The sequence below is a fragment of the Gigantopelta aegis genome, chromosome 12, assembly GCF_016097555.1.
Source record: "Gigantopelta aegis isolate Gae_Host chromosome 12, Gae_host_genome, whole genome shotgun sequence".
NCBI lineage: Eukaryota > Metazoa > Mollusca > Gastropoda > Neomphalida > Peltospiridae > Gigantopelta > Gigantopelta aegis.
Window position 1 is genome coordinate 53,137,987 of NC_054710.1, and position 18,415 is coordinate 53,156,401.

An 18,415-nucleotide genomic window follows, 5' to 3' on the forward strand; every position below is an offset into this window, starting at 1 on the left:
AAGGTCTGGTCACTGATTGATCACAGCACTGAACACCACACCCACCCCAAGTAAGGCTTGGTCACTGATTGATCACAGCACTGAACACCCCACCCACCCCAAGTAAGGTCTGGTCACTGATTGATCACAGCTGTCAATTCGATCATGTGATTTGTTGCCTAGCTACATGTAGCTGTTCTTCAAAACTGGCGAGTGCCAGCACTAGCCCTGCCTCCCCCAGAAAGAAAATGGGTCATGTTTAGGGTTAGGGTTAAGAAAATGGGTCACGTTTAGGGTTAGGGTTAAGAAAATGGGTCACGTTTAGGGTTAAGAAAATGGGTCAAGTTTAGGGTTAGGGTTAAGAAAATTATAAGTAATGATAAAAGTAATTAGTTTTGTCAAAAGGTTAACTTAAAAAAAAAAATCTGCAACAAAATTTTACCCTCTGGCAGAAACCCTGTCCTGTTATTTAAACATTCTGCTTAAAACCTGAAATATGAATATTTAGTGTTTGGGCTACCTAAACCACATTTGGGCCACTGAAAATGAAATTGTAGTGACCCGGATACTTTTTTTGGGGCCACCATATATTTTGGCGAGTTTCAAGCAATGAAATATTTTTATACAATCAACAATCATATATAGAGCAAGCTTTCCTTTTGATTAATTTTTTATTTTATTGGAAGGGTTGGAGGGAGGGTTGCAAAGCTGCCCCCTTTAATTCTTACCCAGTGAGAACACTGCCAGGCCGGCAGTATATATTGATGGAATGTTGGCAAAGCCAAGCTATCAAATACATACTCTCGAGTGCCAAATAAACGTACACCTACGTTTATTAAATTTGTGAAAAAATGTCGGTGTCTACGATTATTCAGCACCCTACGTTTAATTACATCTGAAAAAAATGTAACCCCCTACGCTAATTCAGCACCCAACGCTCATTACCATGCAGGGCTGTTTTTAGCACTGGCCTGGGGTTTTTACAGTCATTAGGAGGTCTGTGTGGCTAATACTGAGGTACCGGCTAGTTTTCACCCTTAAGTTACATGTAGTCTCGTTTTGACACTTTATTTTTCACTCTAAAATTGTGTTAGATTAAAAAAAGAGTTAATTTTGTTTTCTTATTTCAGACTGACAAAGCCTGCACAGATACCGCAGTACTGTCATGAGGTGTCCTAAGATGTCAATTGTTTGTCTGGAAATCAAGCAGCACAGCAAACAATCAAGTTCATAAAATGTCCACGGATCAGAAAGACTGACATACGGCAATCTAATTGTTGTTGATTTGTTCCACAGTAAACCTGACACCAAGCAGTGGTGGAGTTGATGGAGAAAACATGCATTTAAATTAGTGTTGTATCTCACTCGGTGACTGGTGTGTGTTTGAGACGATGGGGGAGCGTAAGAGAAAGCATGTGTGCGTCGTGTGTCACAAGGCCGTACACACGAAGCCTGCGTACGTGACTCACCTGCTGACTCACTCAGAGATCCGGTGTTGTGGTTGTCAGGAGACGTTCGCGTCGCTGTCGTCCCTGCAGACTCACCTGCTGCGCCACACACGAGCCACGTGTCTCGTCTGTGAGCAGACGTTCCCGCTGCTGGGTGCGTTGAGGCAGCACATGGTCTCCGCGCACGCCTCGTTCATGTGTGGAGTCTGCCGCATCATCATGCCGTCTGCCGCCGGTTTGGAGTCTCATTTAATGAGTCACGTGGACCAGCAGCAAACCGACAAGGAAGAAAGGTCCGTGTCCGAGTCTCCGAACGACTCGTGTGTCCCGAATGACTCGTGTGTCCCGAACAACTTGCGTGTACCGAACTCTCCGTCCGAGGACAGTCTCGACGACGCTTCCATCAACAACTTGGAGGTGAGTTTCGGAGTGACGTCCGTGCCAATGTCAGCTTGTGGTTTACTAGCCAAGACTCTTCAGCCAGGATCGACTACTGATGCTCCTACTGCTTCTAGTTTGCAGCTGACGGCCGACTCTAAACACACTGGAGACTCGAGCGCAGGCAACTCGGATGCAGATTCATTCAGCGCTGATGAAGATCACATGGACACAATCAACTCTGACGACAAATTCGGAGATGTTCATACAAACACAAAGCCCGTCCGAGGGTTTGTTGGTTTGATACGTGAAGTGAAACAGGAGCAGAACGAGTCAGCGACAGATAACAATGGCGGGTTTACAACAGGTGATCTTCCCTTCAGTGATGCGCGCGACGGGTCCCTGAAAGTGGAAGTGGATCTGGAGCCAGTCGAAACGAGCGACAGGCTCAGCCCTGTCATGTGTAAAATCTGCAAGGAGGAATTCTCGTCTCTGAGTGAGCTGAAGCGCCACGTGAAGTCCCATGAAGCGGAGAAACTCTATCGGTGTAAAATATGCGGGGCCAGGTTCCGGTTCTCAGTGGCACTCAGACGGCACGTGTCGACACACGTCGTGAAAAACACAGGTATGAGGGTTAGATCACAGGTATACAACTGTATGTACACGTCATTCAAAATACAGGTACGAGGGTTAGATCACAGGTACATACAACTGTATGTACACGTCATTCAAAATACAGGTACGAGGGTTAGATCACAGGTATACATCTGTATGTACACGTCATTCAAAATACAGGTACGAGGGTTAGATCACAGGTATACAACTGTATGTACACGTCATTCAAAATACAGGGTTAGATCACAGGTATACAACTGTATGTACACGTCATTCAAAATACAGGTACGAGGGTTAGATCACAGGTATACAACTGTATGTACACGTCATTCAAAATACAGGTACCAGGGTTAGATCACAGGTATACAACTGTATGTACACGTCATTCAAAATACAGGTACGAGGGTTAGATCACAGGTATACAACTGTATGTACACGTCATTCAAAATACAGGTACGAGGGTTAGATCACAGGTATACAACTGTATGTACACGTCATTCAAAATACAGGTACGAGGGTTAGATCACAGGTACATACAACTGTATGTACACGTCATTCAAAATACAGGTACGAGGGTTAGATCACAGGTACATACAACTGTATGTACACGTCATTCAAAATACAGGTACGAGGGTTATATCACAGGTACATACAACTGTATGTACACGTCATTCAAAATACAGGTACGAGGGTTAGATCACAGGTATACAACTGTATGTACACGTCATTCAAAATACAGGTACGAGGGTTAGATCACAGGTATACAACTGTATGTACACGTCATTCAAAATACAGGTACGAGGGTTAGATGACAGGTATACAACTGTATGTACACGTCATTCAAAATACAGGTACGAGGGTTAGATGACAGGTATACATCTGTATGTACACGTCATTCAAAATACAGGTACGAGGGTTAGATCACAGGTATACAACTGTATGTACACGTCATTCAAAATACAGGTACGAGGGTTAGATCACAGGTATACATCTGTATGTACACGTCATTCAAAATACAGGTACGAGGGTTAGATCACAGGTATACAACTCTATGTACACGTCATTCAAAATACAGGTACGAGGGTTAGATCACAGCATACAACTGTATGTACACGTCAAGATACAGGTACGAGGGTTAGATCACAGGTATACAACTGTATGTACACGTCATTCAAGATACAGGTACGAGGGTTAGATCACAGGTATACAACTGTATGTACACGTCATTCAAGATACAGGTACGAGGGTTAGATCACAGGTATACAACTGTATGTATATGTCATTCAAAATACAGGTACGAGGGTTAGATCACAGGTATACAACTGTATGTACACGTCATTCAAAATACAGGTACGAGGGTTAGATCACAGGTATACAACTGTATGTATATGTCATTCAAGATACAGGTACGAGTGTTAGATCACAGGTATACATATAACGGTACTCTCAATGATGACAAACACGAGTTACCGGAAGGGTTCACAGTTTATTCGTACAAGGGAAACAAAACAAAACGACCCTGTAAAGACAATAAACAATAATAAATATCACAGGCTTAAATAGTTAAAATACACCCATAAAACTCAATCAACATTCAATCATAAACATGATTCATAATTCAAAGATGATTGAATTATATCAAGGCATATAAATAACATATATTGCATGATCTGCCTTTATTCAATACCTGGGTAATTATACCAACTTAACTTCCCTTAATGTACTCGCTACCAAAATAAAATACTAAATGAATAAATGTAAATAAAATGCGTAACGCTTAATTGGAAAGGGCATCTGTTATATATTTATATTAAGTAATTAACCCATCTATCATATATGGAAATACGCATCTATTATACCAGTATATTAATACTTATTAGTATAATCCAATATATAAATCTCCAGTGATGGAATACACCACAAACAATCCAATAATCTTTTATATGACACACATATGATTCAGTTGCACTGGCCAGGTGCTCATGAAACGTACGTGCGGCATACGAAGCACGTGTGTTATATGACAACTACTACACACAATACAAATACAGTACATTACATTACACTACACACCTTTGCTGTGGGCAAAATGGTCAGTAACTGAAGAGTTCATGTTACATAATTCCAGCCTAGAACAAATAAAATGACATAAGTTATCATGTAAATATCATTATTCCAATATGGCTGCCATGAATAACTTTAAACGTTAACTGTACACTTTTATACACAATTAACTAAGAAAATAACTAATTCATATATATTACTTTAAAATATGAGTTATTATATATAGTAACATTATATAACTTTAGTTGGTTTTATATTTATTAGTAAGCTTACTATTAAACAACTTTACCATTCTTTTATTACAACACATGTTTACTACATGTAGCTTTTAATCAAAACGCTTTTAATGTACATATAAAAGTACGTACTGGTTATAAATACTATGTTATATTATAATTATATTATAACATGCTTGTTAGTCTTACCTTATGTGTACAGTGCACATGGTACAGAAATGGAAAGAAATTAAACAGAGCGGAGCAGTGAAAAGAACGTCTTTACCAAAATAATTATTACAGTAGTGTCTGTCACGTGATCTTAAAATAGTGATCACTACTCAATAAACTTTAGCGATTGGTCTAAACACCTGCACGGACAATTCACCCCAATCGTTGGCGGGAAGCATCACTTGGGCTTTGCCCGTATAGTATATTCTATACGGGAAAAACCTAGTAAACGAATAAAACATTAATTAAAGGTAAAATAAACAATTATGTACAGAATAAAACACATTAGTGAAAGGTATACATTATAATATTTACATGGACCTCACACATTTCACTCACTGGTACATACAACTGTATGTACCCATCATTCAAAATACTGGTACCAGTGTTAGATCACAGGTATACAACTGTATGTACCCATCATTCAAAATACAGGTACCAGTGTTAGATCACAGGTATACAACTGTATGTATGTCATTCAAAATACAGGTATGAGGGTTAGATCACAGGTATACAACTGTATGTACCCATCATTCAAAATACAGGTACCAGTGTTAGATCACAGGTATACAACTGTATGTATGTCATTCAAAATACAGGTACCAGTGTTAGATCACAGGTATACAACTGTATGTACCCATCATTCAAAATACAGGTACCAGTGTTAGATCACAGGTATACAACTGTATGTATGTCATTCAAAATACAGGTACGAGGGTTAGATCACAGGTATACAACTGTATGTACCCATCATTCAAAATACAGGTACCAGTGTTAGATCACAGGTATACAACTGTATGTACCCATCATTCAAAATACAGGTACCAGTGTTAGATCACAGGTATACAACTGTATGTATGTCATTCAAAATACAGGTACGAGGGTTAGATCACAGGTATACAACTGTATGTACCCATCATTCAAAATACAGGTACCAGTGTTAGATCACAGGTATACAACTGTATGTATGTCATTCAAAATACAGGTACGAGGTTTAGATCACAGGTATACAACTACTAATACAACTGTATGTACCCATCATTCAAAATACAGGTACCAGTGTTAGATCACAGGTATACAACTGTATATACACGTCATTCAAAATACAGGTACGAGGGTTAGATCACAGGTATACAACGGTATGTACCCATCATTCAAAGTAAAGTGCCAGTGTTAGATCACAGGTATACAACTGTATATATATATATATGTCATTCAAAATACAGGTACGAGGGTTAGATCACACGTATACAACTGTATGTATATGTCATTCAAAATACAGGTACGAGGGTTAGATCACAGGTATACAACTGTATGTATATGTCATTCAAAATACAGGTATGAGGGTTAGATCACAGGTATACAACTGTATGTACCCATCATTCAAAATACAGGTACCAGTGTTAGATCACAGGTATACAACTGTATGTATGTCATTCAAAATACAGGTACCAGTGTTAGATCACAGGTATACAACTGTATGTACCCATCATTCAAAATACAGGTACCAGTGTTAGATCACAGGTATACAACTGTATGTATGTCATTCAAAATACAGGTACGAGGGTTAGATCACAGGTATACAACTGTATGTACCCATCATTCAAAATACAGGTACCAGTGTTAGATCACAGGTATACAACTGTATGTACCCATCATTCAAAATACAGGTACCAGTGTTAGATCACAGGTATACAACTGTATGTATGTCATTCAAAATACAGGTACGAGGGTTAGATCACAGGTATACAACTGTATGTACCCATCATTCAAAATACAGGTACCAGTGTTAGATCACAGGTATACAACTGTATGTATGTCATTCAAAATACAGGTACGAGGTTTAGATCACAGGTATACAACTACTAATACAACTGTATGTACCCATCATTCAAAATACAGGTACCAGTGTTAGATCACAGGTATACAACTGTATATACACGTCATTCAAAATACAGGTACGAGGGTTAGATCACAGGTATACAACGGTATGTACCCATCATTCAAAGTAAAGTGCCAGTGTTAGATCACAGGTATACAACTGTATATATATATATATGTCATTCAAAATACAGGTACGAGGGTTAGATCACACGTATACAACTGTATGTATATGTCATTCAAAATACAGGTACGAGGGTTAGATCACAGGTATACAACTGTATGTATATGTCATTCAAAATACAGGTACGAGGGTTAGATCACAGGTATACAACTGTATGTACACGTCATTCAAAATACAGGTACGAGGGTTAGATCACAGGTATACAACTCTATGTATATGTCATTCAAAATACAGGTACGAGGGTTAGATCACAGGTATACAACTGTATGTATATGTCATTCAAAATACAGGTACGAGGGTTAGATCACAGGTATACAACTCTATGTATATGTCATTCAAAATACAGGTACGAGGGTTAGATCACAGGTATACAACTGTATGTACACGTCATTCAAAATACAGGTACGAGGGTTAGATCACAGGTATACAACTCTATGTATATGTCATTCAAAATACAGGTACGAGGGTTAGATCACAGGTATACAACTGTATGTATATGTCATTCAAAATACAGGTACGAGGGTTAGATCACAGGTATACAACTGTATGTATATGTCATTCAAAATACAGGTACGAGGGTTAGATCACAGGTATACAACTCTATGTATATGTCATTCAAAATACAGGTACGAGGGTTAGATCACAGGTATACAACTCTATGTATATGTCATTCAAAATACAGGTACGAGGGTTAGATCACAGGTATACAACTGTATGTACACGCCATTCAAAATACAGGTACGAGGGTTAGATCACAGGTATACAACTGTATGTACACGTCGTTAGATCACAGTATACAACTGTATGTACACGTCATTCAAAATACAGGTACGAGGGTTAGATCACAGCAACAGAATAACTATACATGTATATGTATCTTTCATTTCAGGCAAAGTGTCTAGAAATTACCTTGAAAAGTCGGGCAATGTGTATATTGCCTGAAATATTTAGGCAATATATACAGATTGCCTGAATGAATCAGTTACTTTACAGATTGGCTGAAATTTTCTTGCATTCTACAGATTGCCTGGTTTTACACATTGACTGTAATATATATATATATATATATATATATATATATATATGAACTTAATGCTGGCTGAGCAAAATATCCCTTCAGGTTGAGCTTTCACTGAAGTTTATCAATGAACGTACTTGACAAGTAAAACCATTTCAGTGTGAGCAAGTCCTGTGCTTGCCTCCTGTGCCCTCCTGTGCCCTCCTGTGCCCTGACAATCGGATGTTGTTGAACAATGCTATAGCGCCCTACCAGGTTTGCCACCATGCCCTTTCCATGTTATCTGTTGTATATTTGTTGAACAATGCTATAGCGCCCTACCAGGTTTGCTACCATGCCCTTTCCATGTTATCTGTTGTATATTTGTTGAACAATGCTATAGCGCCCTACCAGGTTTGCCACCATGCCCTTTCCATGTTATCTGTTGTATATTTGTTGAACAATGCTATAGCGCCCTTCCAGGTTTGCCACCATGCCCTTTCCATGTTATCTGTTGTATATTTGTTGAACAATGCTATAGCGCCCTACCAGGTTTGCCACCATGCCCTTTCCATGTTATCTGTTGTATATTTGTTGCATTAATTGCGATAATTAATATTAAACATTTGCAAAAGAATTGATAGTTTGGTTCATCTCGCGAAATAAATCAGAATTTACAATTGAAATTTTTGAATCTCAGTTTTTAGTAACTAAACATGCTAGCGACTAGTTTGGCCTTGGTGCCCTGAAGCCAACACTTCCTGTACTAAAAAACAAACAACATCAGATAAAATGTGACCCATGATGATGCATGTTTAAGTAATACGTTGGTTATATTTCGATTGCAGCTCCCACAGTGAACGCCTTCCAGTGTTCGGTCCGGTCATGTTTATAATACGTTTCTATTTTCATTGCAGCTCCCACACTGAACGCCTTCCAGTGCCACCTGTGTTCGGCGGTGTTCGCCAACATGCGCCTGCTGGACCAGCACAACCACGTTCACACGGGGAAGCGTCCATTCAGGTGTAACCACTGCAGCCAGTCGTTCATGAAAGCGCACTCGCTCAAGCTGCACGTCAAGGGTTACCGGCTGACCGCGCGGGCGGCCATCTTGTCGTGTAACAAGTGCAGTAAGAACTTCAACACGCTGGCGCTGCTGGAGAAACACGTGGCCGGTCACCTCGGCGACGGAGCGTATCAGTGCGCCGTGTGTCAGCAGCGCTTCAACCAGTCACGCACTCTCCACGTCCACGTCAACGCACTGCATGCTAAAGGTGAGTTAGTAACAGTTCAGCCAGTCACACACTGTCCACGTCAACACACTGCATGCTAAAGGTGAGTTAGTAATAGTTCAGCCAGTCACACACTGTCCACGTCAACACACTGCACACTAAAGAGAAGTTAGTTAGTAACAGTTCAACCAGTCATGCACTGTCCACATCCACGTCAACACACTGCACGCTAAAGAGAAGTTAGTCAGTAACAGTTCAACCAGTCACGCACTGTCCACATCAACACACTGCACGCTAAAGGTGAGTTAGTCAGTAACAGTTCAACCAGTAACAGTTCAACCAGTCGCGCACTGTCCACGTCCACGTCAACACACTGCACTCTAAAGGTGAGTTAGTCAGTAACAGTTCAACCAGTCATGCACTGTCCACGTCAACACACTGCACTCTAAAGGTGAGTTGGTCAGTAACAGTTCAACCAGTCATGCACTGTCCACGTCAACACACTGCACTCTAAAGGTGAGTTAGTCAGTAACAGTTAACCAGTCATGCACTGTCCATGTCCACGTCAATGCACTGCATGCTAAAGGTGAGTTAGTCAGTACCATTTCAACCAGTAACAGTTCAACCAGTCACGCACTCTCCACGTCCAAGTCAACACACAGCACGCTAAAGGTGAGTTAGTCAGTAACAGTTCAACCAGTAACAGTTCAACCAGTCATGCACTGTCCACGTCAACACACTGCACTCTAAAGGTGAGTTAGTCAGTAACAGTTCAACCAGTCATGCACTGTCCATGTCCACGTCAATGCACTGCATGCTAAAGGTGAGTTAGTCAGTACCATTTCAACCAGTAACAGTTCAACCAGTCACGCACTCTCCACGTCCAAGTCAACACACAGCACGCTAAAGGTGAGTTAGTCAGTAACAGTTCAACCAGTAACAGTTCAACCAGTCACGCACTGTTCACGTCCACGTCAATGCACTGCATGCTAAAGGTGAGTTAGTCAGTACCATTTCAACCAGTAACAGTTCAACCAGTCACGCACTCTCCACGTCCAAGTCAACACACAGCACGCTAAAGGTGAGTTAGTCAGTACCAGTTCAACCAGTAACAGTTCAACCAGTCACGCACTCTCCACGTCAATGCACTGCATGCTAAAGGTGAGTTAGTCAGTAACAGTTCAACCAGTCACGCACTGTCCACGTCAACACACAGCACGCTAAAGGTGAGTTAGTCAGTACCAGTTCAACCAGTAACAGTTCAACCAGTCACGCACTCTCCACGTCAACGCACTGCATGCTAAAGGTGAGTTAGTCAGTAACAGTTCAACCAGTCACGCACTGTCCACGTCAACACACAGCACGCTAAAGGTGAGTTAGTCAGTAACAGTTCAACCAGTCACACACTGTCCACGTCAACACACAGCACGCTAAAGGTGAGTTAGTCAGTACCAGTTCAACCAGTAACAGTTCAACCAGTCACGCACTCTCCACGTCAACGCACTGCATGCTAAAGGTGAGTTAGTCAGTAACAGTTCAACCAGTCACGCACTGTCCACGTCAACACACAGCACGCTAAAGGTGAGTTAGTCAGTAACAGTTCAACCAGTCACACACTGTCCACGTCAACACACAGCACGCTAAAGGTGAGTTAGTCAGTAACAGTTCAACCAGTCGCACACTGTCCACGTCAACGCACTGCACGATAAAGGTGAGTTAGTCAGTAACAATTCAACCAGTCGCACACTGTCCACGTCAACGCACTGCACGATAAAGGTGAGTTAGTCAGTAACAATTCAACCAGTCGCACACTGTCCACGTCAACGCACTGCACGCTAAAGGTGAGTTAGTCAGTAACAATTCAACCAGTCGCACACTCTCAACGTCCAAGTCAACGCACTGCACGATAAAGGTGAGTTAATTAGTAACAGTTCAACCAGTCACGCACTGTCCACGTCCCGTACGTGTGTAACGTGTGTTATGTTTTCCACGTTCTGTAGACTGTCCCAACCCGTACGTGTGTAACGTGTTATGTTTTCCAGGTACTGTAGACTGTCCTGACCCGTACGTGTGTAACGAATGTTATGTTTTCCAGGTTCTGTAGACTGTCCTGACCCGTACGTGTGTAACGAGTGTGGTGAGTCGTTCTCGTCCATGAAGAGCCTCGAGGGTCACATCCACAACCACCGCGCAGCGCGGCCGTTCCACTGCAACCTGTGTACGTCGGCAGGCTTCACCGACTTCGACAGCCTCAAGTCTCACGTGGAACTCCATGACAAATCAACGGCCCGGTCGGCCGAGACTGTCAAGTGCGGAATCTGTCTGAAGGCATTCTCGTCCACCTGCTACCTGAACTCGCACGTCAAGCGCCACCTGGCCCAGCGCGAGTTCAAGTGCCCACTGTGTAGCAAGCGCCTGGTTCACGCACGCTCCCTCAAGATGCACATGCAGTCGCACACGTTCCACGAGACTCACAGCTGCACGGTGTGTGTGGCCACGTTCAAGACGAAGACCGCGCTGTTCGTTCACTTCCGTGCCAATCACAGCGAGCAGATGCCGTATAAGTGTGATCAGTGTGGGCGTGGGTTCTTCATCAAGGGCCGGCTGGAAAACCACCGGATGTCCCACGCCGGTCGCTCCAAGGACTTCGCCTGCCAGGACTGCCAGCTCGGCTTCGAGACGGAGGGGGCCTACCAGAAACACATGTGGAAGAAACACGGTCAGCGGCTCCGCTCGTTCGTCTGTGACGTCTGCCACCGCCAGCTCCGCACGGAACATTCGCTGAAGGAGCACTACCGCACCCACACCGGGGAGAAACCCTACATGTGTGACATATGTGGGAAGTGCTTCACACAGCAGCAGATGCTGACTTCACACCGGAGACTTCACACAGGTGAGACTTCAAAGTGTTTTTAGTTAAAATGTTGAAGAGATTGACCACAGGTTGCTGTCTTTGTAGCAGGTTGACGACTGCGTATAACGGTTTCGCGGGATGTAGCCTAGTGGTAAAGCACTCACTTGATGCACGGTCGGTCTAGGATCAATCCCCGTCGGTGGCCTTGGACCATTTCTCGTTCCAGCCAGTGCACCACGATTGGTATACCAAAGGCCGTGGTATGTGCTATCTTGTCTGTGGGATGGTGTATATAAAAGATCCCTTTCTACTAATGGGATATATGTAGCATGTTTCCTTTCTAAGAATATATGTCACAATTACCAAATGTCTGACATCCAATAGTTGATGATTAATAAATCACGTAACAGTTAAAGATTAAAGTTTGTTTTCTTTAACGACTCCACTCGGGGCTAGTTCTGGGTCAGCCATTTCTTTTCACCCAATTGTCTATTAAAAAGTCAAATTTTATGCATATATCAAGTTTTGTAATAACATATCAGTTGAAAGGATCCTCGCGCTAGGCTTTTGGCCTGGTAGGCATATCAATGATATATCATGTTCATTATTGCTTAGTATCAACAAGTATATTGGTATATTTAATTAATAAAATGGTTAAATGTGATGGCTATTATATATAACGGGTGCAGCCATTCCAGTGAATATGCCCTCTGGTGAGCCGGTGGTTACATAATACTTTTTTAAAACGTGCAACGTCAGGAATGAGTCTTAGAACTAGAGAAACAAATGTACCTGTTTTTTGCAGGATGATAAAATAGGCATGCATTGCAATGTTCTGTAATAATATCCATCACAGTAAGCCAGCAATAAGTATATATTATTTTTCAATACAAAATAAATTACCATTGTCAAAGTGGCTACACAACAAGTCGAAATAATTGTACCATGTTTTGTCCATGCATTAAACATGGGTGAGGCCCCCATACCTTCTGTTGACTGTGGTTGCATTCAATTCCATAGTGCCATTGCCAAAAGAAAGTGGCGCTGAAAATTCGCAATTTCTGTTTTAAAAATTCCCAGCATATAGTACATAATATATCGGAGCTACATTCGCCAAATTGTTTATTAAACCTTAAACATTGCAGAAATTGACAGATACGTGAATATTATGAAAAATGTCATTTATTACATGAAATTAGTCTGCCAAATTAAAATAAAATTTGCCAACTGCTTTTTTAGAATTTGCAATTGGTGAATTTGATGAGTGCCAGAGGTTGCCCTGTATATTTAATTATGTCTGTTGTAATACATTAATCTAACAGTGATACACAGCATCATTCAGTGGCCTGAAAACATAATTCATGATTTGCTCACACTAATTTTCACAATGTCATCGGACGTGGAACCCTGGTGAAATATCCTCCATATATCCCTGTACAGTCTGACGACAGTCCCTTTACAGTTCGTTTTGTAAATATCCTCCATATATCCCTGTACAGTCTGACGACAGTCCCTTTAAAGTTTGTTTTGTAAATATCCTCCATATATCCCTGTACAGTTTAACTGACGACAGTCCCTTTACAGTTTGTTTTGTAAATATCCTCCATATATCCCTGTACAGTTTAACTGACGACAGTCCCTTTACAGTTTGTTTTGTAAATATCCTCCATATATCCCTGTACAGTTTAACTGACGACAGTCCCTTTACAGTTTGTTTTGTAAATATCCTCCATATATCCCTGTACAGTTTAACTGACGACAGTCCCTTTACAGTTTGTTTTGTAAATATCCTCCATATATCCCTGTACAGTTTAACTGACGACAGTCCCTTTAAAGTTTGTTTTGTAAATATCCTCCATATATCCCTGTACAGTTTAACTGACGACAGTCCCTTTACAGTTTGTTTTGTAAATATCCTCCATATATCCCTGTACAGTTTAACTGACGACAGTCCCTTTACAGTTTGTTTTGTAAATATCCTCCATATATCCCTGTACAGTTCAACCGAGGACAGTCCCTTTTAAGTTTGTTTTGTAAATACATTAAGTTGTGGTCAACAATTTTCACTTCTAAACATTGTTTCTGTAAAATATAACCACGATACACACACTACATTATGTTAGCAAGTTGTGGTCAACAATCACTTCTAAACATTGTTTCTGTAAAATATAACCACGATACACACACTACATTATGTTAGCAAGTTGTGGTCAACAATCACTTCTAAACATTGTTTCTGTAAAATATAACCACGATACACACACTACATTATGTTAGCAAGTTGTGGTCAACAATCACTTCTAAACATTGTTTCTGTAAAATATCACCCATGATACACACACTACATTATGTTAGCAAGTTGTGGTCAACAATCACTTCTAAACATTGTTTCTGTAAAATATAACCACGATACACACACTACATTATGTTAGCAAGTTGTGGTCAACAATCACTTCTAAACATTGTTTCTGTAAAATATAACCACGATACACACACTACATTATGTTAGCAAGTTGTGGTCAACAATCACTTCTAAACATTGTTTCTGTAAAATATCACCCATGATACACACACTACATTATGTTAGCAAGTTGTGGTCAACAATCACTTCTAAACATTGTTTCTGTAAAATATCACCCATGATACACACACTACATTATGTTAGCAAGTTGTGGTCAACAATCACTTCTAAACATTGTTTCTGTAAAATATCACCCATGATACACACACTACATTATGTTAGCAAGTTGTGGTCAACAATCACTTCTAAACATTGTTTCTGTAAACTATAACCACGATACACACACTACATTATGTTAGCAAGTTGTGGTCAACAATCACTTCTAAACATTGTTTCTGTAAAATATGTCCCATGATACACACTACATTATGTTAGCAAGTTGTGGTCAACAATCACTTCTAAACATTGTTTCTGTAAAATATGACCCAATGCATGATACACAAACTACATTATGTTAGCAAGTTGTGGTCAACAATCACTTCTAAACATTGTTTCTGTAAAATATCACCCATGATACACACCCTACATTATGTTAGCAAGTTGTGGTCAACAATCACTTCTAAACATTGTTTCTGTAAAATATGACCCACAATACACACACTACATTATGTTAGCAAGTTGTGGTCAACAATCACTTCTAAACATTGTTTCTGTAAACTATAACCACGATACACACACTACATTATGTTAGCAAGTTGTGGTCAACAATCACTTCTAAACATTGTTTCTGTAAACTATAACCACGATACACACACTACATTATGTTAGCAAGTTGTGGTCAACAATCACTTCTAAACATTGTTTCTGTAAAATATCACCCACGATACACACACTACATTATGTTAGCAAGTTGTGGTCAGCAGTCATTTCTAAACATTGTTTCTGTAATTTGTAAAATATGACCCATGATACACACACTACATTATGTTAGCAAGTTGTGGTCAACAATCACTTCTAAACATTGTTTCTGTAAAATATGACCCATGATTGGGCATATAGGCTAGATGTATTTATTGACAGAAAAAAAAGAAAGAAAAAGAAGAAGGCATTTACATACATATACTCTGTCAAAAAAGAAACACATAGGCAAAATATTCATGGAATTATCTCTTTAATACAAAGTGGCATAATTTCGTTATTTATGATCGTATCAAAGTCAAATTTGACATGAGTATGTGACAATGTTCTTGCTATGGAATGATGGCAGTGAAGGCGTTTTCATCATCAAACTGTGTCGCACGAGGGCGCTGAAATCAGTATCTTGTGTGGTCACCAGCAGCAGCAACCACTGCGCGACATCTCCTTGGCATAGACTGAATGAGTCTCTGAATCCGGGCATGTGGAATCCTAGCCCATTTTTCCTGCAGTACATGTGACAGTTGCGGAAGCGTCTGAGGCTCCGGGTTACGCTGGCGTACACGTCTGTCCAGTTCGTCCCATAGATGTTCAATAGGGTTGAGATCTGGAGATCTTGATGGCAATGGCAGCACATTAATATTCTCATTCTGTAGGAAATCCATTGTTACACGTGCCGTATGCGGCCTGGCATTGTCCTTCTGAAAGAGTTCTCTCTGTTGATCCAAAATGGGAAGCATGTGACGGAAAAGAATTTCATCCCGGTAGCGTACAGCTGTCAGATTGCCTTGTTGTGCCGGTGTATGAGATGGCTCCCCACATCATGACACGTACTCCCTCCACCGAATCTGTCAACTTGGGCGACGCAGTTGTTGGCAAAATGTTCATTGCGGCGTCTGTAAACACGTTGTCGTCCATCACGTCGCTGTAGAAGGAAACGTGACTCGTCGCTGAACCATACTCGCCACCAGTTTCCCAAGTTCCACCCTTGTACATTCATACACCAGCGAACACATAAATGTCAATGTTGACATCGCAGGACAGGGCCAACATATGGTCTTCTAGCCCATAAACCAGCTTCTCAAGCTCATTGATATACATCCGTGGTCATAGTCTGATACATATATTTATAGATCTGCTATCAAACTCATTGATATACAACCGTGGTCATAGTCTGATACATATATTTATAGATCTGTCATCAAACTCATTGATATACAACCGTGGTTATAGTCTGATACATATATTTATAGATCTGTCATCAAACTCATTGATATACAACCGTGGTCATAGTCTGATACATATATTTATAGATCTGCCATTAAACTCATTTTGCAGGCATCTGAATATTGTGTGGACGATGACCAGTTTCATTTTCTTGCATCGCTTGCACAAATCTTGTTTTGTGTAGCCCAGTTTCCTGTTTACAGCATCTATACATGGTCAATCAGATACAGGGTCGGTCAGATACAGGGTCGATCAGATACATGGTCGGTCAGATAAACGGTCGGTCAGATACATGGTCGGTCAGATACACGGTCAGTCAGATAAACGGTCGGTCAGATACATGGTCGGTCAGTTACACGGTCGGTCAGTTACATGGTCAGTGTGCATAAGGGAAATGGGTTACCTGAATTTGTTTATTCTCTGAGTTGGACAAATGTTTGAAGACGTCACTAGCCCTCACAGAAGCTTTGACTAGTTAGTGCCATATTAGCTTTGGCTAATGCCCTATTAGCTTTGGCTAGTGCCCTATTAGCTTTGACTAGTGCCCTATTAGCTTTGACTAGTTAGTGCCCTATTAGCTTGGCTAGTGTCCTATTAGCTTTGGCTAGTGTCCTATTAGCTTTGGCTAGTGCCCTATTAGCTGTGACTAGTTAGCGCCCTATTAGCTTTGGCTAGTGCCCTATTAGCTTTGGATAGTGCCCTATTAGCTTTGGCTAGTGTCCTATTAGCTTTGGCTAGCTAGTGCCCTATTAGCTTTGGCTATTGCCCTATTTATTAAAATACTAATACAGGTGATAAGTTCCACTAGCCTAGACCAAACATTCTCTAGCTGGGACTGCCGGCTAGTGTATTAGTTGAACCTTGGATAGTTCTGTAGACCAAACATTCTCTAGCTGGGACTGCCGGCTAGTGTATTAGTTGAACCTTGGATAGTTCTGTAGACCAAACATTCTCTAGCTGGGACTGCCGGCTAGTGTATTAGTTGAACCTTGGATAGTTCTGTAGACAAAACATTCTCTAGCTGGGACTGCCGGCTAGTGTATTAGTTGAACCTTGGATAGTTCTGTAGACCAAACATTCTCTGGCTGGGACTGACGGTTAGTGTATTAGTTGAACCTTAGATAGTTCTGTAGACCAAACATTCTCTAGCTGGGACTGACGGCTAGTGTATTAGTTGAACCTTGGATAGTTCTGTAGACCAAACATTCTCTAGCTGGGACTGCCGGCTAGTGTATTAGTTGAACCTTGGATAGTTCTGTAGACCAAACATTCTCTAGCTGGGACTGCCGGCTAGTGTATTAGTTGAACCTTGGATAGTTCTGTAGACAAAACATTCTCTAGCTGGGACTGCCGGCTAGTGTATTAGTTGAACCTTGGATAGTTCTGTAGACAAAACATTCTCTAGCTGGGACTGCCGGCTAGTGTATTAGTTGAACCTTGGATAGTTCTGTAGACAAAACATTCTCTGGCTGGGACTGACGGTTAGTGTAGTAGTTGAACCTTGGATAGTTCTGTAGACCAAACATTCTCTAGCTGGAACTGACGGTTAGTGTATTAGTTGAACCTTGGATAGTTCTGTAGACCAAACATTCTCTAGCTGGGACTGATGGTTAGTGTATTAGTTGAACCTTGGATAGTTCTGTAGACCAAACATTCTCTAGCTGGGACTGACGGTTAGTGGATTAGTTGAACCGTGGATATTTCTGTAGACCACAGATCTCTAGCTGGGACTAT

At 41.0% G+C, this 18,415-nt stretch overlaps 1 protein-coding gene across 2 annotated transcripts in view; it reads left to right on the forward strand.

Moving 5' to 3' along the window:
• LOC121386308 (zinc finger protein 665-like) overlaps positions 1-18,415 on the forward strand; it is an 82,314-nt gene that overhangs the window by 15,530 nt on the left and 48,369 nt on the right. For both annotated transcript variants that reach the window (XM_041517168.1, XM_041517167.1), the window contains exons 2-4: positions 1,110-2,430; positions 8,910-9,266; positions 11,320-12,117. In XM_041517168.1, coding sequence (XP_041373102.1) covers positions 1,371-2,430; positions 8,910-9,266; positions 11,320-12,117 — 2,215 coding nt within the window. In that variant the 5' untranslated portion in view covers positions 1,110-1,370. The remainder of the gene's footprint in view (positions 1-1,109; positions 2,431-8,909; positions 9,267-11,319; positions 12,118-18,415) is intronic.